The sequence below is a fragment of the Ostrinia nubilalis genome, chromosome 30 (assembly GCF_963855985.1).
Source record: "Ostrinia nubilalis chromosome 30, ilOstNubi1.1, whole genome shotgun sequence".
NCBI lineage: Eukaryota > Metazoa > Arthropoda > Insecta > Lepidoptera > Crambidae > Ostrinia > Ostrinia nubilalis.
The window spans coordinates 895,049-917,472 of record NC_087117.1 but is presented as its reverse complement, the minus strand read 5'-3'; the positions used below and the strand labels follow the sequence as shown (position 1 = coordinate 917,472).

The 22,424-nt window shown below is 39.7% G+C and overlaps 2 protein-coding genes and 1 long non-coding RNA gene across 3 annotated transcripts in view; all 3 read right to left on the bottom strand.

The window, feature by feature from the left end:
* LOC135086024 (serine protease snake-like) overlaps window positions 1-4,560 on the bottom strand; it is a 35,369-nt gene extending 30,809 nt beyond the window's left edge. The window contains exons 1-2 of the mRNA XM_063980796.1: window positions 4,204-4,560; window positions 1,306-1,403 (exon numbers count right to left, since the gene is read on the bottom strand). Coding sequence (XP_063836866.1) covers window positions 1,306-1,403; window positions 4,204-4,270 — 165 coding nt within the window. The 5' untranslated portion in view covers window positions 4,271-4,560. The remainder of the gene's footprint in view (window positions 1-1,305; window positions 1,404-4,203) is intronic.
* Window positions 4,561-7,895: 3,335 nt separating this feature from the next.
* On the bottom strand, window positions 7,896-11,221 carry LOC135086035 (uncharacterized). Its single transcript, XR_010260268.1, has 3 exons — window positions 11,125-11,221; window positions 9,885-9,985; window positions 7,896-8,247 (listed from the first exon to the last, which is right to left on the bottom strand). It is a non-coding gene; the product is annotated as an uncharacterized LOC135086035 (long non-coding RNA).
* An 8,555-nt stretch (window positions 11,222-19,776) lies between these two features.
* Window positions 19,777-22,138, bottom strand: LOC135086039 (uncharacterized). The gene is made up of 3 exons (XM_063980808.1): window positions 21,843-22,138; window positions 20,785-20,943; window positions 19,777-19,986 (listed from the first exon to the last, which is right to left on the bottom strand). Exons 1-3 carry the CDS (start codon window positions 22,081-22,083, stop codon window positions 19,778-19,780), a joined length of 609 nt encoding a protein of 202 aa, XP_063836878.1. The 5' UTR covers window positions 22,084-22,138; the 3' UTR covers window position 19,777.
* Window positions 22,139-22,424: the final 286 nt, after the last annotated feature.

Sequence of the window (22,424 nt, the reverse complement as noted above, 5' to 3'; positions counted from 1 at the left end):
TAACTTAGTAGGTGACCTAATTGGTAAAATTTTATCTTGTATTTAAGTAGGTACCTATTTATATTATGTTATTGCTATTTATCTATGAAAATAAGACAAAATATATGTTTTATAAACACTTAAGAGTCATTTACAGTAGTAAAGTTTGAAAAAATTATTGCTGTGAAGTACAGAATCACTTTCGTGGCATCAAAAAATTCAAAACGTTAAAGCTTCCAAACGAGACTCACTATTTGACTGATTTACTGAGAATACAATCTTCACATCAAGCGCTACAATTTTTGTTTACAAAAAGTTGAAATAAGTTAGAAATAAAATTCGCCACGAAGGTGACGATGAGAACCGTGGCGATGAGAAATACCCATTAATCTAAATCAAAGGTGACTGACTGACTGACTGACATAGTGATCTATCAACGCACAGCCCAAACCACTGGACGGATCGGGCTGAAAGGCATGCAGGTAGATGTTATAACATAGGCATCCGCTAAGAAAGGATTTTACGAAACTCCACCCCTAAGGGGGTAAAACGGGATACACACGTACGAAGTTAATAATATAATACCTACATAAACTTTTTCCTCAACACATTATTAACCGCTTAACTGAGTCAATGCCTGAGGTATGGAAGCGGCACGGGAGGGGTGACATTGACATATTATGACGTGCCAGAGCATTCAAATCTGAAGCATATTTGTTAACATTAACAAAATTAATTTGTAACAGGCAAGAGCTAGCAGAAAACTAAACCTCCACATTTGTGTTTATTTTTATGTGTTATGTTTATGTATTGTGTTGTCTTATTTGTGATGTCTCTGTTTTAGGTATTTTGCTTAGCATACCTTTGAAAATTTAAATTTATCAAAATACCTACACCGTGTAAAAGCTGCGCACGTGATATTGGCGGAACAGTGTGCCCTGTGGCGAAAAACACAAGTTCATCGCCATTAATAAGAAGAAGAAGAAGAAGCATATTTGAAGTCTCGCTAACTTTGACGTCCCAAAAAGACCCGTGCCGCCTCCATAGGTACCTCAGTGACTGAGACCATAAGTAGGTACTATCCGTTCGCTTTAAGTTTGCCGCTGGCGATATGACGTCACTCGAAGGGAATCGTTTATAATCTTATCAAACTATATTTAAAATATTTTTTATTTATTATTATTGATAAAAATTGTGTTTTTGCCTAAAATATGACACATTAATTGCGTTTAATCGCGATTGGGGGGGGGGGGGGGACGCGCATTCCACGGACCGGCAAACTTAGCGCGAACGGGCAGTAAGTAAATGACCAAAGACCAAACTTACGTTAGAGTAGCGCTCTTTCTTGATGAATTCAATTTCTTTGCAGTGTCTGATCCTGACACATCTCCCTGAATTGCCGATAGAATCTGAGCACTCGGCGCCTATAAATGAAATCAAATTAAAACAAAATCAAAATTGGTCTGGATAGTCCTAGAGTTGAGGCACAACATTGGCTTTCAACAAGTCACATTATTTTATGGTACATTTTCACGGGATTATTCCCACCTCTCGGTGCTACCGCTGCAACTATTGTTTTATATGTACATAATATATTCAACAACTCTATTCGCACATTATTATTAGGTATATATGTGGGATTGTGAGATTGTTATTGAAAATAATGGTTTTATTCATTCTTCATTTTATTAAAATCGTCTTACAAAATCGTACATCTTTTTACAGACAGCTAACGTCATCTAAACCAAATCTGACATCTCACCATAAAGAACATAATTAAAAATAAAAACTAAACCAAACTCCTTATTCCCACACGGCCTTCCTGATTATTCATCTGTCCCAGATGAAATACCTTCATCTTCGGTAACAATCCACGTCTTCATAAAATCAGGGTCTTCTGTATTTCCAATTCTCAAATCACCTTTCTCATATGTTGTAGCTTTATTTCTTTTCTTGTTATAAGTCCTAACACTTCCATCTTGAATTGTCTCTACACATTCTCTCGCCTTTTCTCTTAACTCTCGTCTTGCCTCATTCATCCTTACTACGTTTTCCTCTTCTAGCATCTTAACAAATTCATCACCTCCTTTATTGATCCGGTTAAACAGTCCTTCTTTCCCTCTCTCGTGATTCTCTCTTATAATTTCGTCACGCATCTTCTTTGGTACTACAAATAATCCATCTTCATTTCTCTCTTTGGGCAACATGTCATTCTGGTAGCATTCTTTCAGCATCTGAATATGTTCGTCTTCATCTTGTGCTTTCTTCAGTCGTGCAGTCGTCTCGGTAAGTACTAAACAGCTTAGGGCGTCGTCGTGTTTCACTCGTGGTGCAGGTAGTTGTTCAATCTGACAGTCATTACTCTTCTTTATTTCTTCAGTAGACTTGCAGTCTTCTAACATTGTCTTAATTTCAGTCGTATGTCCAGAGTCGTCTATGTCGTATTCTACAACTGTATTATCATCTTTTTCCACTGCTTCAATCTTAATCTTCTCTAACGGTACATCATCTTTTACTACTTTAAGAATACTCAACGTCTTCTTCGATTCGTTATTGGGACAATCAACACTCTTGTGTCCACGTTGGACATTGCATCTAAAGCATTTAATTCCCTTTCCACATGCAGAAGATTGATGATCCAAAGCTCCGCAGTTATAACATCTTCTCTTCGGATTATCATCATTGCCTGATCTTCGATTACCTTGACTTCCTTGGTGATTTGACGTCGTAGGTGTTGGTTTCGCTAACTTCTTCATAAATTCGCTGTATATCTCTAATTTCTTCCTGAACTCCTTAATATCCGCGGCGCCATAAAGTATAACTTTATTCGTCTCAACGTCTCTAATTCCGTCTATAACGTACTCCATCAGGGCAGCATCTTCAACTTTCCCGTGTAACGCTATCTCTTTCATCGTCAAAAAGTACTGTTGGTAAGTTTCATCACTCTTCATCTTACGTTCAATTAGTCTCTTGTGGATCGTCGCGCTATTCAGTTTGGGTGCGAATTCTTCCTTGAGCGCTCTCTTCAAATTAGTGTAGTCTTTAACTCTACCAATAGACCTCAAAAATAACTTGGCAGTTCCTCCCAGCAGTCTCTTCGCATAAACTAATTTCTCTACATTAGTCCACTTCATCAAATCAGCAACGTCTTCAAACTCTTCTATAAATTCTGTTACAGGATAGGTATCATCGCCAGTAAAAACATTCATCGACTTCTCCAAGTCTCGGAACGATATCTGAACCCCAACATCTTCATGGCACTCATGGTATTCTTCATCTTCGTTCGGCTCCTGACCTTTCTTCTTAGGCGGCATGTTCGGTAAAATATCTTTCGTCTTCTTCGTCTTCGTCGTAAGTCGTCGTCGTATAGTAAGATACTTTACTTGAATTCATCAGAAATGATCACCGTCGTAACAAGTCACCTTCATCATCTTTCGTCGTATTTTACGTCTTGAATTTTCGTCTTCCGTCGTCGTCTTGAACCATTAGTTTTCAATGATGAGCTTGACCCCCATGATCAATCCTCTCAATCCCTGCTTATCCCAACTATATCCCGAACGAGCCCCCAAAAAAGTTGTGGGATTGTGAGATTGTTATTGAAAATAATGGTTTTATTCATTCTTCATTTTATTAAAATCGTCTTACAAAATCGTACATCTTTTTACAGACAGCTAACGTCATCTAAACCAAATCTGACATCTCACCATAAAGAACATAATTAAAAATAAAAACTAAACCAAACTCCTTATTCCCACATATATTTATTTTTAAACTGTTTTATATGCAGTTTAGGTTGGTGTCTGCAGTCTGTGACTTCCACTCGGCATGGGGCACACTGAAAACCAGCATCGTGTCCTTCCCCACCGTGGGCCACGGCATATGCTGAGTGGAGTCCCATTGCGATGGGCATCGCTGTTGTAACAGGGTGGCACTGCTCAGTTCACTTTTTATTTCCTTGTAATATTTATGTGCTATTTCTGTCTTATTTGCGTATACTTTCTTTGTTCTCTAAGTGATGTTCATCGTAATAAATATTTCTTTCTTTTCTTTCAACTCCTGTGTAGCCAGGATCTACAGCTTGACCGCCAATAACCCAACCAGTGGAGGTCAAGTTTGTCCCTTTTGTGCTTTGATTTATGGTATATGTAATGGTTTATTACGAAACATCACATTATAGGAAGGCACTTAGTATCAATATTTTCTATTTTAATTAAATTATCTTACCTTCAGACTTCTCATGTTGTGCTGCAACAACACACAAACACGACAATAATGTTATATATTTATACATTATTAAATATTTTGTACCTAATAGCACTATTATAGAAGCACTAAAAAAATTATTTTCATTAAACTTTGTGTCATTGGAACACAAACGTATTGAAACATATTTATTTTATAAACAAAAATTTGAAGCGCTTAGTAACTCGAATACGATAGGTACTTATTCAACATGAAAAATATCTATAATTAACTAGAAAAATATTGTTATAATAAAATTTTGTATTGCAACAAAATACTTTGATATTAAATCACGAGACTGTTTTGTAACCGCGTTCTTCCTTAATGAATCGCGAATAAATAAAACACCATAACCTGTTTTGAAAACCAGTTAATTCAATATTAGGGTAATTGCAGACTTACGCCTGTATTCACAAACATTACTATGAGGTCTCACAGTGTGCGGTCGCACAGGGTGATACACCAATCAGAGAGCTCTATTGAACGCTGTGCGTTCGATTTGCTGCTTCACGTAAGCAAGCATCGTTTGTGAATACGGGCGTAAGTTCCTGTTCCACGACAATCTGTCTTGCTTTCTCGCCTAAACCACTTAACCGATGCATAGAGATAGTTTGAGTCCCGGGAAAGGACATAGGATAGTTTTTATCCCGGTTTTTGCAACAGGGCCGCGCGCGATAAAGTTTTTCTGTGACAGACAAAATTCCACGCGGGCGAAGCCGCGGGCGGAAAGCTAGTGTTATAATAACACGTCTACTAAAAGGGATCCTGCAAAAAACGGGATGTCTCAGTAGGAAAGAGCCATAAGTGTCTTCGTTCGTTCGTTTACCAAAATGACGTCCACTGCTGGACAAAGGCGTCCCCCAAGGATTTCCACAAAGACTGGTCCTGCGCTGCCCGCATCCAGGCTCTTCCCGCGACCTTTACCAGATCGTCGGTCCACCGAAGGGCTACGTCTTCCAGTTTTTTTTTGGGAAACTTACAGTTTTGCCAATTTTTGGATACATCTTCCGGTCCGTGATCGCCACTTAGGTTAAATTTATTTTTACTGACAGTCTGTGGAAACCCTTATGATAAAACTAAGCTAATGTTTTTGTATTTATTTTCCTGCTCATTGGAACTAAATACGAGGGCCGGCTGATAATTCCGCGGCCTAAGGTACTTAATGAAATAAAATAAATGGTTTCTATTTTTTATTTTGTAATATAATCTCCCTCAAAAGAAATACATTTCTTAAATCTCGCATACAATGCCTTTTACCCACCCAAAAATTTTTTTTTCAAAATGACGACCAACCGCAGCTTTAATTTCGTTGTCATCTGCATATCTCCGGCCCCGTAAGTCCTTTTTCAAATCGAAAAACAGGAAAACATCGCTAGGTAATAGGTCTTGGCTATATGGTGGGTGGCCAATCTCTGAGAACCCGGTGTCTTTCAGGGCTTGGCCTCGCAACTCGTGCGGCGTGAACGGGCGCGTTGTCTTGCCGAAAGATCAATCCGCGTGTCAGTTTCCCACGTCATTTCTGTACAATAGCCTCGCGAACATAAATAAATATTCTTCAGCTATCTGCCACGATTTAATTCTTTGGTCAGCCGGAACGATTTTTTCGACTTTTGAACGTTTCCTTCACTCAGTATCGTGACAGGGCGGGGGTCGTTTTCACAGGTCTCTCGTCCGTGTTGAAATAGTCGGGCCCATTTTTTAACCATGGTATATGAAGGTCCAGAATCCTGAAGAACCAATGACATCTCTTCAAAAATGTCTTTCGGTCTATTTTCCTTCTTTACGAGGAATTATGTCCGCGGCGCGCGGTGTCGAAATTCCGCAAATCTCCAGATTTGGCGGACATGGTGATGTCATTTGTTCGATAGAAATTGAACTATCAGTGCAAACTTAATTATTGATTGCTTTTTATAATACTACTGAGTGTCGCAACTAGTGACATGAGTAACATGCTAATTACTCATCGCTAAGTAGGTACCTTAGGCCGCGGAATTATCAGCCGCCCCTCGTACCTATATAACTATAAACTAGTATCTACTCTGTATAGCAAATTAACATCTGAAGTCTCTAACTACGTTTTAACAGCTGTGCCCGCGACTTCGTTCGCGTGGAAATAGTTTTCTTGAATAATATTTCCCGATTTTGCAACATTTTTCTTTACTGCTCCGCCCCTATTGGCTGTAGGGTGATGTTATGCTTAAAGCCTTCCTAAAAAAGGAATATACCACACAAAAAGGTATTTCAAATCGGAGCATGAAACGCAACTGCAACGAAACTGCAACTATGTGATGATTCTGATGAATGAAACTGAAACTGAAAGTTTCAAACCGGTCGCGTCATGTGTGATCTCTCAACGGACGCTATGGCAGAAACTTAGATGCAACTAAAGTAACTAGCAGTTGCAGTTTCGTTGCAGTTGCGTTTCACCGTCTGTTCTGGGCCTTATCCGCACCGCAAACGTAAACGCCTCGCCTCGCGGCGCAAGGCGATATGGTGAACCCTCAGATCATAGAAAGAGAATAGATATGAAGTCGCGCGTAACTACAACGAGAACCAGTGTCCCCACATTTCCCCCACCACAGCTCCCACACACACATTCAACTGTGTAAAAACAAAGCGACTGAGAGTCTACGACAACATGTGCAACCGGCTTAAAAGTGCTGTGATTGGCCAGAAGGCATGCCTTATGGCCAATCAATGGCCGCGTGACGTGACGCACACATTGAAAACGCTAGTGAGAGAACAAAGATAAAATGGAGTCGACAAGATATCGATACTTTAAATCGCTAGGGGCAAGGCTCGAAACTGGTTTCACAAAATGCTTATGTATGAAAACCTTTTTATTATTATACGTTATTATTAACTACTATCACGCATTTACTCGTACTTTTTAATTATGGCGATCTGCGTACCGCATATGTTTATCAAAAATAATGCCTATATTAGGCTTTCAACTAGCTCTTATAGTAATTACATAGTTGACAGTTACTAATTACTTCTACTGTTATTTTTTTTTGTAAAATCTTATAATCGCAAGTAACACATCATTTTTTTATTTAAAATTACAAAATAGAAAATTATAATTTACTTCTATTTATCGATAATAGGAAAACGCATTAGAACACGAGCACGGCACTATGTTACGACCGGCACATGCGGCCGTACTGTGTATTTTCACACGACAGTGGATATCGGAAGAAATTAAATACATTGCGCAGTAGTTGAGCATGACATAAAGTGGTTGCTAACTAAATCGTCAATGTACAAGTTTGTTAGAATTTTTATCACCACTGATTTCGATATCGCAGTAACTGTTACGGCACTGAATTCGTTCGTAAAAATGTTTAGTTTTTTTTATTTATAAGCAAAATACCAATGGATTTGCAATACTTACATGTAGTAAATGACTCCATTGTTCCTGTAGTTCTTCGTTTCACTTGTTTTATTGCACGTAACGACGCATTATCCAAAATATCGGAGAACATTTCCTTAGTACGACTGAATCGCGACTAACCTAGCTACGCGGCCGATGTTCGTTTCTGGGCATATCGCGGAGACACGCGCCACGCCCCCGTTTCACATCTATTCCCTTCTATGATCTGAGGGTGAACCTTTAAAGTGAGGTCAGTCGACGGAAGGCATAAGGGAAAACAGAGACGCAATAAAACACAATATACGGAAAGTACATTAAGCAGTTATTTATTCATGAAATCATAATAGTTAAAAAGACATTTACTTTCAGCAAATAGGTTTTTAAAGTGTTACATGTCCCAGTATTAACCCTACCACTGCTTCGGGACAATAAATGGGCCAGTGCTGAGAAGAAGCAGCGCAAGAAACTCAGTCACTATGGTCAGCCTCTTTTTCAAGGGTTTACAATAATTAGGTGATACCTAGTTGTGAAATAATTAACAAAGTTTTCAAATATATTTTCTATCTAAGAGTTTCATGCTGTGGTACTTTATTTAAGTTTGTCTTTTGCTTTCGGTGTCCAGAGTGCGTAGCAGTGGGTCTACCAGCCGAGATCTGTATTGAGAAAAAACATTAGTTATAATAATACCTAGTTCCACGAAGACGCGCCCCACCATTCTTCCGCTAATGTTTGAGTGTACACGCTAAATGATCCATGAGTGCACACGCACACTACAATAATGCCTTACGGATTGCTCGGACCACACTCCCCGCACCCCGCGCGACTGAGACCAAAAATTGGTGGGGCGCGTCTTCGTGGATGGCTGGTCTTTAAAGTTTTTTTTTATCCACAACGAGGAAGGTCTTGGCCTGTATCTCACCTGATGGTAAGACGTCGAAGGTGGAATCGAGCTTCACCCGGAATCCTCAACCACGAAGGAACTGGCTACCTCTAACTGCCGGAACACAACAATGCTGTTAACATTGTTGTTGTGGCGACAGAGGTAACATGGTGGTAGGTAGCCAGGCAGACTTAGAACAAGCCCTACCACCAACCAAACCGAACAGAAAAATCATCCCCCACTGGGAATCGAACCCGGGACCTCTGCGTCTGAAGCAGGTGGTCTTACCACTAGACCACAGAGGCGGTTAAAGTTGTGTGGATTGTTTGGTGTTCCATAATTTGTAACAAGAGATAACTTTTAAAAAAAAATAAAACCGACTTCAAATGCGTGAACACAAAAAAAAAACTAAAAATTAAAAATATTGCGTATAAAAAAGTTCATCCCCAATTTTCCACCCTTGGGGGTGAAATATTTTCTTCAAATTCGCATGAAACCACCCTTTTGATAATACCTATTCAACAAAAAAATAATCGTTCAAATTGATTTATAATCGGCGGAGATATTGCGTATAAAAAAGTTCATCCCCAATTTTCCACCCTTGGGGGTTGTTTTTTCTATTATTAAATTTAAATGGGACCACCCTTGAGGTATTACCTATACGCCGAAAAAAGATTTGTTCAAATCGGTTCATAATTGGCGGAGTTATCGCGTAACAAACATAGAAAAAAAAAAAAACATACGGGTCGAATTGAGAACCTCCTCCTTTTTTGAAGTCGGTTGAAAATGAATTTAATGTTTAAATAGCCGCCTATTCTATTGCGATACCACTCAGGTAACTAAGTTTTTAAGCTCCTGTATATTATGTAATTTACACCATTACAAATTGTCACTTAGTAAGCAATAAATATTTTGAATTTGAATTTGAATTTGAATTTGCCAGTGATGGTATACGGATCTGAGACGTGGTCGCTTACTATGGGCCTCATAAGAAGGCTCAAGGTCACCCAAAAGGCGATGGAGCGGGCTATGCTCGGAGTTTCCCTGCGTGATCGAATCAGAAATGAGGAGATCCGCAGGAGAACCAAAGTAACCGACATAGCCCGCAGAATTGCTAAAATCAAGTGGCAGTGGGCGGGGCACATAGCTCGTAGAGACGATGGCCGTTGGGGCAGGAAAGTTCTCGAGTGGCGACCACGGGCTGGAAGACGTAGCGTGGGCAGGCCTCCTACTAGGTGGACCGACGATCTGGTAAAAGTCGCGGGAAGAGCCTGGATGCGGGCAGCGCAGGACCGTTCATTGTGGAAAACCTTGGGGGAGACCTTTGTCCAGCAGTGGACGTCATTTGGCTGAAACGAACGAACGAACGAACTTTGCATAAATAAAGCCACTCCAATTTTTGAAAGTCACCTTTTGGCAGTTAAGGCCACTCCTTAAATGGGTGCGTCTTCCTCCCCCTGAGGCACGGCAGCGGCGAAAGCCACCACCACCAACGCTACAACGAGAAGCAACTGCGGGAGAAAGAAGGAAATTACGATATTATTATGGAAAATATTTTTTTCTGAAATAAAAAAAAAAATTATTATTATTATTATATTTGTACGCTTTGGAGCTCACGGGTCAAAAGTGGCCCGGTCCTTTATAAGGCTTGCGTGGGGATACAGATCCAACACGTAGAGGCCGTTTTAAGCGCAAAATAATCGACAAAAGTGAAAGTGGTGCACATGCTGGATCTAGTCTCTGACTATATCATGGGATGTAGCCAGAGACCATCCCCAGCCTGTGCACAGGAGCTATTGCAGTTATTGGTGAATGGAATAGGGTTATGGATGAAGGATGGAGGGACTGGTTACTGGGCTATGGATGGAGACTACGGGTCACCTGCCTGGTTCATAGTCTCGGACTGAAAACCATGGCAGGCGGTGACTAGCCAGCGACTAAATGGGCCCCTCCTGGCGTCATGAGTCGAATAGACCGGACTGAGGGGCAGCATTAGCGTCTGCCAGCTCAGGGGTGTAGAGAGGTGTGCTGCGCTTTCTCCTTATTATTATTATTTATATTTTCTTCTTAAAGATTCTCGGAACTGGTTGTTCCGGTATTGAAAGAGAACCTTTTATTATTATTATACTCGTATGTACGATATGTATACTAGGGATGTTATGGATATGTAGTTTCGGTTATGGATACGGTTACGGATATAGGAATAATATTATACCGGTTTTCGGTTACGAGTAGGTACGGATGTTTTTATATTTCGGATATCCGAAAGTTTCGGTTACGGTTACGGATATCAAATCTGTGCTTTAGAATGCAATTTGCAATAGTTGTCCAACACGGTTCATTCATGGCCTCACACTTTACATCGAATAAAAAGTATTAAAAAAATAAAAATTGATACTAGATAGCATTATAAAGGTAAATCAGGCAGTTATGCCTTTACATAATGCTATACAAAAAACAATTTAAACTGCCTACATCCGAAATTATCCGAAACGTTTTTTGACGCCATAAGTGCCACTTGTGGTCTAAACTGAATAAATATTTTTGATTTTGATTTTGATTTTGACGGTCCGTCGTCCGGTGAAAAAAGGGATGTCTACAAACGGCCTACTAAGTAGATTGTATAAAAAGAAATACAAAAAAAACTTACAAGTGTGTATTTCATGTTGTTGCGTTTGACTGGAAATTTCAAAATGCCGTCCACTGCACAAACTGCTTATTTTATATCATTACAGATGTTACATATTTACAAAATGATTAAATACTCAATGACGTCATTGTATAAAAGTCTATATTTTACAATTAACTTATTTTGAAATTAAAATCACCTGTGTAAAGTTTTATGAAGGCCACAATTTATCATAGTAAATAATATTTATGTACGCTACAACCAAATATTTAATGCTAGCTGTTTCCGCGGCTTCACCCGCGTGAAATTTTGTTTGTCACAGATCGTCATAAATTATAGCCTATAATGTTATTCTGGTTAATAAACAATAATACTGTAAAGTTTCATCAAGATCCGTTCAGTAGTTTTTGCGTGAAAGAGTAACAAACATACATCCATCCAGACAGACCAGACTTTCGCATTTATAAAAAATCCTGAATGTTGTAAAAAAAAACATAACTCGAAAACTATCAAAAGTCGCCGTGATTGGGGTAGCCCTAGTGATGCTCTACCTTTGGGCTTCGGCTTGACAATATTTTTGGGACACCCTGTTTAACATCACCCTACACCAATAGGGGCGGAGCAGTAAAGAAAAATGTTGCAAAAACCATTTAAGCAATGCAAAAACGGGAATTGAGAATGTTACTAGGTATGCAAAATCACTTGAAACCTATGTCACAGTTAAGCTTTTATATTTACAAATACATTAGTTTTTATTTCATTCAAAAATACCCAGTAGTTATGATTTTATAGGCATTCAAAGTTCGCTTAAATATTGAGTCCCGCCGACGGTCACGTGACCCCGTGTGACGTACATTCACAGCGTCCGCTCACTAGAAAACGGATATAAACATACTTAAATATAATTTTTTGTAAATACAAACTTATTATACATATTAACACCCAGACCCATCACAGAAATTAAAATTGAACCAAACCCAAACTTGATGCGATTGTGTCGTTTTATTGCGAATTACCTTACAGCTCCATCATTAGACCCCGATTACTTTAAAGAATTAAAATACTCATCAATACAAAACGAACGAGCCCAAACTCGATGCATTTAAGTCGTTTTATTATAGAGTTCCTATGGCCACCTTCCAGCTCCATCATCAGATCAGCTCCATGTCATCATAATATTGCATGGTCATCCAAATCACATGTGTTTGCGAAATTTCAGCTTAATCGGTTGCCTGGAAGTGGTTCTTAATTCAGCTTGCAAGATTCCACCCATACAAATATGAGCCAGTCACTGTAATATGACGTCACGCGCATAAAATGGCGGGCCGGCCGCCGCCCGCACTTTTAAAATTCAATATCTTGGAAACTAATTGACGTATCGAAATAATTGGGTACTTCTCATTTACACTCAAATTTGAAGTTCACACAATAATAGTTCATAAACGGTATAAGTTAGAACAATAACTTTGAAATCAGATGATAAAATATCTATTTAGCTACATACAATATAAATTTTATCGTAATAGAAGCAAAAATAATACGAAAAAATCACATGAAACGATAAAAAACGGGGTGATTTTTCGCGTTCTCATCGTGTCACACCTTCGGTTGCAAAGAAACATTTGGTTACTGCATTCACAATTTTCATTCAATTTGTGTGTAGCATATACTAAAATTATCGTAATTAAATATACTTTCCACACAATAGTCAAAAAAATATCTTCTTATAATTATTTTGAATTGAGAAAGCGAAATACGTTGGTCACACGATTTTAGGTACCTAAAATTTTGAGTAATAATACAAGATTGCCGTTAAACTGAACACCGGCAACCAATCACAGTGTTTTATTCGGTTAACGTTAGTCGCGCTCCGGCCATTGGGGAGGTGAGATAGGTCGATCGTCGCTCCGGGAAAAAAATACGTAACTTTTTGTGATTATCCATAGAAATACCGTCGCTTGCTTGAACAATATTTTCTACCTCTAAAATTTAAACAATTTAATTGAAACTTTGCCATTGAAAACTTAACATGTTAGACTTATTTGTGTAGTATTCGACTTGAACCGTTAAATTCAAATTTTAGGATAATTCATAAAAAACTACAATTTTCGTCACCTTCGTGGCATCACCTTCGTGGTGTTTTATACACGAAGGTGATTTTAGGCCACGAAAGTGATTTCTTGCTTTGGTTTATTTTAAAATATAGTGACTGGTGTTTATGTTTTTACAATATTTTAATAACTAATAAATTATACGTGGTAAGTAGAGATCAGTACATCAATAAATAAATAAGGGTATTTTTGTTATCTGTCTGTATGACTGTATGTATGTCTGTATATGTGACTGTGTATCTGTTTGTAAGATAAATTTAATCTGAAGTTTGAGTTAAAAGTTGTACAACAAAAATACGAGGCCCTCTGGCCTAAATAAAAAAAATATTTTTGTTGAGGGACTGATAATCAGTTAGAGTTATTTTTATTGAGGTACTGATAATCCGTTTTTTGCTTCTTTAGCATTTCAGAATGCCACCAGTATCACCCTTAAAACCAATTGCGTAGAATCTTGTAACTTAAGTGCCTTTTCACACGTTCCGGTTGCCGGCTATCCGGCGCCGGGTACCCGGTCGTGAATGTATGGGCATGCCGGATTAATTACGCCGGAACATGTGAAAGCTACGTACCATGCCCATACACTTCACCACCGGGTACCCGGCGCCGGATAGCCGGCAACCGGAACGTGTGAAAAGGCACTAATAGGTGACGTAATCGGTAAAATTTTATCTTGTATTTAAGTAGGTACCTATTTATATTATGTTATTGCTATTTATCTATGAAAATAAGACAAAATATATGTTTTATAAACACTTAAGAGTCATTTACAGTAATAAAGTTTGTAAAAATTATTGCTGTGAAGTACAGAATCACTTTCGTGGCATCAAAAAATTCAAAACGTTAAAGCTTCCAAACGAGACTCACTATTTGACTGATTTACTGAGAATACAATCTTCACATCAAGCGCTACAATTTTTGTTTACAAAAAGTTGAAATAAGTTAGAAATAAAATTCGCCACGAAGGTGACGATGAGAACCGTGGCGATGAGAAATACCCAATTCTTTCACGTGTATTTTTTATTTTTAACAGAGAATACAGAAAGCTAAAAAACAAAAATAGTGAACATTCTTCATTGTGATTCAAACTTATTTTCACGCGTACGAAGTCGCGGGCACAGCTAGTGATATTAATAAAGCTTATTACATATTAAATACACATAAACACAGGTCGTGCATTACTTGGCCGTTCTAAGAATGGGCGGCGGCCATCTTGTATAAGGTTACGACGTATCTGTCGCGGGGAACAGTGGAGTCAGACTTTTTGTGAATTGACTAAAAGTACGGCCAACGAGAAGCGATACCAAATGTAAACATACCTAATGTCATGGGTGAACCCGTCTGATTTTGACATATAGATGACCCACGCTGAACTGTCCCGCCAAACTCAATGACAGGGGGGCGCTACCATCGTTCAACTATATGGTTTCCAACATGGCAAAAATCGGAACCAGCGATCCAGTATTGACGGTGGCGCCCCACTGTCAATGTCATGGATAGAACAGTTCAGTATTTTGGAACTATACGAGTATTTTGGCGGGAGAACGAGACATTACGACAAATTTTTCGTTTGTTAGTCGTATACCTACCTCGAAATCAAAAAATCCTTGTAGCTTTTCACCTATTCGCATTTCACCGTGATAGCGTTTTTTGTTGTAGCGAGTAATATCGGTAGTACCTATATTTTGTTACTAGCATATATTTTTAACAGATTTTTACAACAGTAGCAAATTTTGATGTAGCATGTATATCAATAGCCTATTTATTAAGCCGCATACAGTGAAGACAGGCAGGAAAGTACAGTCCTCTCAACTTAAGCTGAGAATTGCATTTGTGTGAGTGCACACCGATAGTTTAGAGTGGCAATCGGCTTGAAGCGCGGCGCGTCCCGCGCATGGTTTATTATAGCAAGCGGCCTGAAGCGCGGCGCGTCCGCCACGCACCGCTTCCTTGTCGCTCACATACTTCACTTCACCCCCGGTACTGGTAGCAGATACGTGTAATTTTATGTAATTGTGTTCCAAATAGTGAAATGGCTCCTACTGTAAGTGAATTTCCTGTACGAAATCCATTAAGCAGCCAAGTGAAAGAAATTTTATGCAAATTGAATACGTATTTTAAAGGTGTGAACGAAAAGTTTTTAGTCTGTTTTTATTTTGTAATTTTATAAAGTTTGTCTTTTTGTTGTATTTTGTAAGGCTGGCTGGACGCCCTCTCTATAAACGGTGCTCGCAGAATATCAGCGTCGAGGTACTTCGTGCCTTAGCATATGCTGAGCGAGGACCTGTTTTTATTTATTTATTTATTTAAAAGGATGTGTCAAGTGTCGTTACATCGGCCCAATTGGTAGCAAGTGTTTTGTAGACTTCCTTTTAATAAAACATTAATTTTATTTGTATGTGTTTTACTAACGGTACTTTTGGCGATCACTCACACAAATGCAATTCTCAGCTTAAGTTGATAGGACTGTAAATCTACTATGAATTTAGACAATTGTAATTAGCGATAAAAAATTAGACAAGAATAAAAATCTATTCAGAAATTTTGATATCGCGGCGAAATGCGAATAGGTGAAAAGCTACAAGGATTTTTTTATTTCGAGGTATACGACTAACAAACGCAATTTTTCCACTTTTCCAGCAACATCGATTCTCTCTTAGCACGTCACTACATGGCCGGCCAACACAATCAACAGCGTAATTTCTGTCTAGAGGTAGCCCAAATATAGGCGTGGGTGCGTCCAAATCTTCCATAACATTATGGCGCTGGATCCCACTCTTTCCATGATGTATATTTATTTCCAGATAGTAACTAACGCCCGTATTCACAAACATGAGGTCTCACAGTGCGCGCGTAGACGCACAGGGTAACGCACGGACCAATCACAGAGGTATATTTGATAAGCAAGCATCGTGCATAAGATTATTATAGGTCTATGGGAGCGGCACGGGAGGGTGTTTTTGTGACGTCAAACGACATCGCGACTTCAATTGTATTATTATTCAATTTTTGCCTAAACTTTGAATGTTTGACGAATTCCAATATCTAATTAATTACTACGTGTGATACCTATATCATTGGAAAGAAGAAAAGCTAGAGATGTTTTAAGGACAGCAGCGCTCTCTGAAAAACATCAATCTTTTATACTGCGATCTCCAACCCGCCTGCCAAGCGTGGGGATTATGGCAAAACCCTCCACTTTAGTGGAGGAGGCTCATAGTCTAGCAGTGGACTGTAAAGGGCTGTTGATGATGATGATGATGAACGTTTTTTCCACTATACAGGGTGAAATTAGGTTTTCTATGTATATTATTAATAATAATAACCAAGTGTTGGGTTGGCTCAAATTTTATTAAATATGAAATTAAAACATTATTCTTCGAAATACTTATTAAAAATATAAGCGGAAGATGTAAGGCCCGCTATGGTTAATATAAATTTCTTACTCCACATTTCTATGTTCAAGTAAGAGTTCTTTGTTAATCATATTCTAAAAAGAAAAAACATTAATTTATTGCCATTGATGAAATGAGGAAATCCGCAGGAGAACCAAAGTGACCGACATAGCTCGCAGAATTGCTAAAACCAAGTGGCAGTGGGCGGGGCACATAGCTCGTAGAGCTGATGGCCGCTGGGGCAGAAAAGTTCTCGAGTGGCGACCACGGGCTGGAAGACGTAGCGTGGGCAGGCCTCCTACTAGGTGGACCGACGATCTGGTAAAGGTCGCGGGAAGAGCCTGGATGCGGGCAGCGCAGGACCGTGCATTGTGGAAAACCTTGGAAGAGGCCTTTGTCCAGCAGTGGACGACGGACGTTATTTGGCTGAAACGAACGTACGAACGATTGCCAATTTATTTAGAATACATTAGGTCTAGTGCTTAAACTCATTCAGTGCCTGAGGTATGAGAGCGGCACGGGAGGGTGTTTTTGTGACGTCAAACGTCAGCGAGACTTCAAAGGTACTTCAGATTTGTATGTTCTGTCACGTCATAATATGTCAATGTCACCCCTCCCGAGCCGCTCCCATACTTCAGGCACTGACTGAGTTCAGGGCTAGACCTATAAATAAATAAATAAATAAATAAATCTTTGGACAATTTCACACAGCGCTACTTATATACTTTTTTTTTTATTAAATACGTACATATTATACATATTTCCACCCAGACCCGTCACAGAAATTAATATTCATCATTTCAATTTCTGCCCGGTCGGGAATCGAACCCGGGACCTCTCGGCACAGTAGTCCGTTCTGAACCACTACACCAAACGGCCGACGCTAAAAGCTGGCGCCCAAGTAGCATTTTACTCCATTTAAGAGTTCACATTTAGTTCCAATGTGTACTTAAAGCATTAGTACAGTTCACTCGTGATGTATAAGCTGTATTATTGCAATTAATTACACCTATACCTGTCTAAGGGACTTATAGGAGTGTAGACTAGTGTAGAGTTATACTTTTATACGATTGTTGGTGTTATAATACTCTAACAACTATCCTTTAGTCGGCCATCTGACTAAGAGCATTATAGGAGGGTAGAGATACGGCAACCGCTGTTTAACGGCCTACTTGTACGATGTTATAGAGCTAGCATTTTAATAGAACACACGTGGTCATTTATAAAGCCAAAGGCTGTGATGTTTACTTGTTTTAGACTGTTATACAGCTAGTAGCTGTAGTAGGACTTGTTTGTGATAATTAAAATAACCTTTTTTTACTATCTGTACAAAAGTGTTTCAATGGTTCGCATGTACACTGTAGGCTGTTAAAAGGACTATATGTGTTGTCCATTAACATCAATAGCAGTTTATTTGTCCACAAGTACTACTCTTATTTGCTTTAAGCTGAACACGAATGTGAATGTGATATTCTATTCCACATTTCCCCAAGCCTGTTTTTAGTTGTTCATGGTGGTTCTGTACATGATGCAGAGGAAAATATTATGCCTGAACCTGAAATTTCCCTTCAAAATATACCAGATATCAGAGTGTGATGATTGCAGTTCTAGTGATAGTGAATACCATTTTGATTTGGACAATTATTTAACCTTTCGCAAAAAAAATAAGAACATGGGCTATTGAAAATCGTATTCCTCATTCCGCTTTGAATAAATTGTCAAGCATAATAAACGAATTTAAACCGGGAACACTACCGTCTGATGCTTTAGGTATTCATACTTGACTATTAGTACCTGGGCTAGGCGATTTAACGGACATTAATAATTTTTATTGCGGATCTCTAAAATTTCAGTATTTGAAAGAATTAAAGATACACAATTGACCTGAACTAGGTACATCTTAAAGCTGTACATAAGTTCACATTAGAATAAATTTATAGACATTAGCGCTGTAGTGGTACAAATGTGGAACTTCATATAGATAACAGCATTCTAACAGAACACATGTGAACCTAATATACGCTCACCGCATTAAATTGGAGTTATAACAGTTCACATAGCCGTATTTCATTTCCACCATTTTGTTCTACATAACCTAAAATATTTACCAAATAAATCTCCGAAATTAATGCAGATTTATCACAAAATTCGCAGATAGAGCGATTGAGTTTTGGTTTCATGTTATAATTAATTACCGTAATATAATTATAATGCCAATCCAATATCAAAACTGAAAATTGTAGATTTCCTCTCAGCCAGTTTTAAATATTTTAAAATGAATATCGCGTTTTTACAGAGGCGCGTAAATATTTTAGCTGTAAATATGTATACATTTCACGAGAAAGTTGCATTCCCAATGGCATTAACATTATTAAGTATTTAAAACCCGTGTTATTATTTGCATAAATGATTATCCGCCCGAGTTGTTTCCCTCTTGGCACTCACGTACAAATACCAAACTAATATTAAAATGTGGAAATAATTTAAGACACACGTGAACTTTAGGTAGCATTGGAGTACTTTTGTCGGACTTTATAACTTTGAAAGCTGTGCATTTAGCCACTTGTTACTCTTTATTGTCCTCACGTACGTTGTATGGTTCACACTGCGTCCCATATAGTGCCGTAAGTCAGCCTTAAGTACGATGTTACTACTTAAACTGCTATTATAATGCTATTATACTGCTAATGTACAGCCATAGTGAACTTAAAGCTGTCTAATTTGTGCCCAAACTGGTTCTATAAAAGCATTATAGCAAGCTATACAGCTCGTATACAGCTGACATACACAGCTTGTGGAGTACATGTGAACGACTATTGAACTCTTAAATGGAGTAAAATGTTACTTGGGCGGCTTGCATCCAGCGCCTTCCTGCTACCTTTGGTTCGTTTCAGCTGTAAGACGTCCACTGCTGGACAAAGGCCTCCCCCAAGGATTTCCACAAGGGTTCTGCGCCGCTCGCCTCGAGGCACCTCCCGTGACCTTCACCAGATCGTCGGTCCACCTAGTGGGAGACCTACCCACGCTAAGTCTTCCGGCTCGTGGTCGTCACTCAAGAACTTTCCAGCCCCAGCGGCCATCAGCTCTACGAGCTATGTGCCCCGCCCACTGCCACTTGATTTTAGCGATTCAGTCTCTTTGGTTCTGCTACCTTTATGAGGTTAAACTACCTTAATTTTTGTTTATCCCCCTCTCTTCAGTCATAGACAACTCATTCACGGTCAAAGAGTCCGTAGACCGTGGCAACACCGGCTCGCTTGCAGTCAGTCTGCTTGTCTCTGACACCGTATACAACGAGTCTTCGGAGAAGTCTGAATCCGACTCTATGGCATACACGTGCTCTATGGTCACCTTGATGTTGTTCTGGAGTTTGTCTTTGTCTGGAAAAGAAATAAGATACTGAAAGACTTGGAAGTAATAGAGGTTTTTTGGAAAAAAAATGAGTGACTTACGCCCGTATTCACAAACATTACTATGATGTCTCACAGTGCGCGTGGACGCGTAGACACACTAACCAAGCACAAAGCTGTATTCAACGCTGTGCGTTCGATTTGCTTCACTTAAGCAAGCATCGTTTGTGAATACGGGCGTAAGTATCACCCCTCCCACCTACTAGCCTACACTCCCTACGCTAGCCACATGGGTTACGAGACTATTCCCACCTCTCGTTCCCACCGCTGCGACTCCTGTGTAGCCAGGATCTACAGCTTGACCGCCAATAACCCAACTAGTGAAGGTCAAGTTTGTTCCGGGAAAAAAATAAAGTGTCATTGGGCCCGCAACGAAATTAATCAGAAGAACGTAGGAGTTCGACTTCCCTCCAGTGCAAAGCCAAAGAAAGGTGACAAAACAAAGGTAGGGTAAGTAAGGCCCGGTTGCCACCAGGCGGAGCGGAGCAGAGAAGTTTTTTGAATAACCAATCAGATTCTTTGGTGGAAATGGATCGAGCGGAGAAGAACGGAGAACTGTCAGGTGCACTTGTTTTTCTATAGAATTTGATAGCGGTGCGGTGCGGAGAAGAGCAGAGTGATGCGGAAATGTGCGGAGCGGTGCGGTGTTTGACAGATAGAAAAGAATGACAACTGACAGCTACGCACCACAACTCACACAATATCTCCTCTCATCTCCGCACAGCCTGAGTGGAAAGGGCGTTAGGGAGGCCAGATTAACTAATTTACCTGGCATACAATTAGACGGGCAAGGGCATATGCTGGAGACGTCAGGGCTGGTGATCCTGATGTTTGCGAACGAATGCTTCAGCACCAAGTTCTCGTTGTCGCACCCACACTTCCCGCATGAGGAGTTCCGTTTCACCGCCTCCTTGGTGGTGTAGATTCCTGTGGAATCGAATACCAAGTTTTACATTAGTACAGTTCACAACACAATGAAGTAAAATTCTTATTAACTAAAGCCCGGTCCGTGAGCACGTAGAATTTTGTCCAATGACTCCTAGCTACCCATCCTTATCGCTCGCGCGTAATTATATTGCTGTCGCGACTGTGCGACTGGCACCCGCAGTGAGTGTGCGAGCGCGATAGCAACTTAATTACGCGCGAGCAATAAGGATGGGTAGCTAGGGGTCATTGGACAAAATTCTACGTGCTCACGGACCAGACTACAGCGGCCGCCAGCGACTTCGAACGCGTGGATCCCGTTTTAGGTACCCCCTTAGGTGTTGAATTTGGCAAAATCCCGTCTTAGTGAGCACCTACGTTCTAAAAGGAACCCCCCCATTCAAAATTTGAGACTTCTAGCACTTTTAGTTTCTGAGATTTTGTGAGAGAGTCAGTCAATCAGTGACCTTTCGCTTTTATAGATATAGAGTACCTAACTAATAATGTTAGAAATGGCAGTGGGCGTTAGCACATAGCTCTAAGAGCTGATGGCCGTTGGGGCAGAAAAGTTCTCGAGTGGCGACCACGGGCCGGTAGACGTAGTGTCTGGTCACTAGGTGGACCGATGATCTGGTGAAGGTCGCGGGAAGTACCTGGATGTAGGCAACGCAGGATCGGTCGTTATGGAAATCCTTGGGGGAGGCCTTTGTTCAGCAGTGGACGTCATTTGGCTGAAACGAACTCGCTCTCCAAAGAGGTCAGAAGAAGAATAGAAAGAGAGCTATATCTACACTCTTTCTCTCTCTCTCCCTCTCTCTTTCCCTCTCTCTCTCTCTTTATTCTCTCTGTTTCTCTCTGTATGTGTGAAGATTCACAAATGACAAATCATGTTCTAAACGTACCTTTTCCTCCCTTAGAAAAAGTAAGTGGTATGTCAACGCTATTCTGTCCGTACATCGCTCTGTTTTTCCCGCCTCTTCCTCCAAACGACGCTAGCGCCTTCTTGATTGATGCTCTGAACCCTTTTTTCTCACCGTCAGGCGGCGCTAGTATCGAACACAGGCATTGGTCACTGGGCCCTGTGCCTTCAGTCAGTTTTTCTAAAGTTTCTTCATCTAGTTTTTTTATTTGACTATAATTCATAGTTATATTTTCAAGATGAAAGAAACTAGGTATTTTAATTTATGACTCAGAGAGGGGCATTATGTTAAAACAGTATGGATTGAAAGTTAACCGGCTGAATTGGAACGAAAGCGGTTGAATTGAAAGTTAACCGGTCGGATTGAGAATTAACGGGGCGGATTGATATTGAATTGAATCAAAAATGGACTGAAGTCCGCATTATTCAAAAGTTGGTTTATTGTAATTGTGAATGTAGTTTCTTGCTCTGGGTATAATAGTGGATAGCTGTGACGCTTTGTATTGTGAGTAGTAGTACGCTATGGCACTGTATGTCGAATTCACCAAATCTACACATATGGATA

Excerpts from the sequence above, each read along its gene's own strand:
- LOC135086039 (XM_063980808.1), bottom strand. The coding sequence starts at position 22,083 with ATGAATTATAGTCAAATAAAAAAACTAGATGAAGAAACTTTAGAAAAA. Across the intron at positions 20,944-21,842 it reads TTTTTCTAAGGGAGGAAAAG|GAATCTACACCACCAAGGAG; the intron begins GTACGTTTAGAA and ends TCGATTCCACAG. Across the intron at positions 19,987-20,784 it reads CCCGTCTAATTGTATGCCAG|ACAAAGACAAACTCCAGAAC; the intron begins GTAAATTAGTTA and ends TTTCTTTTCCAG.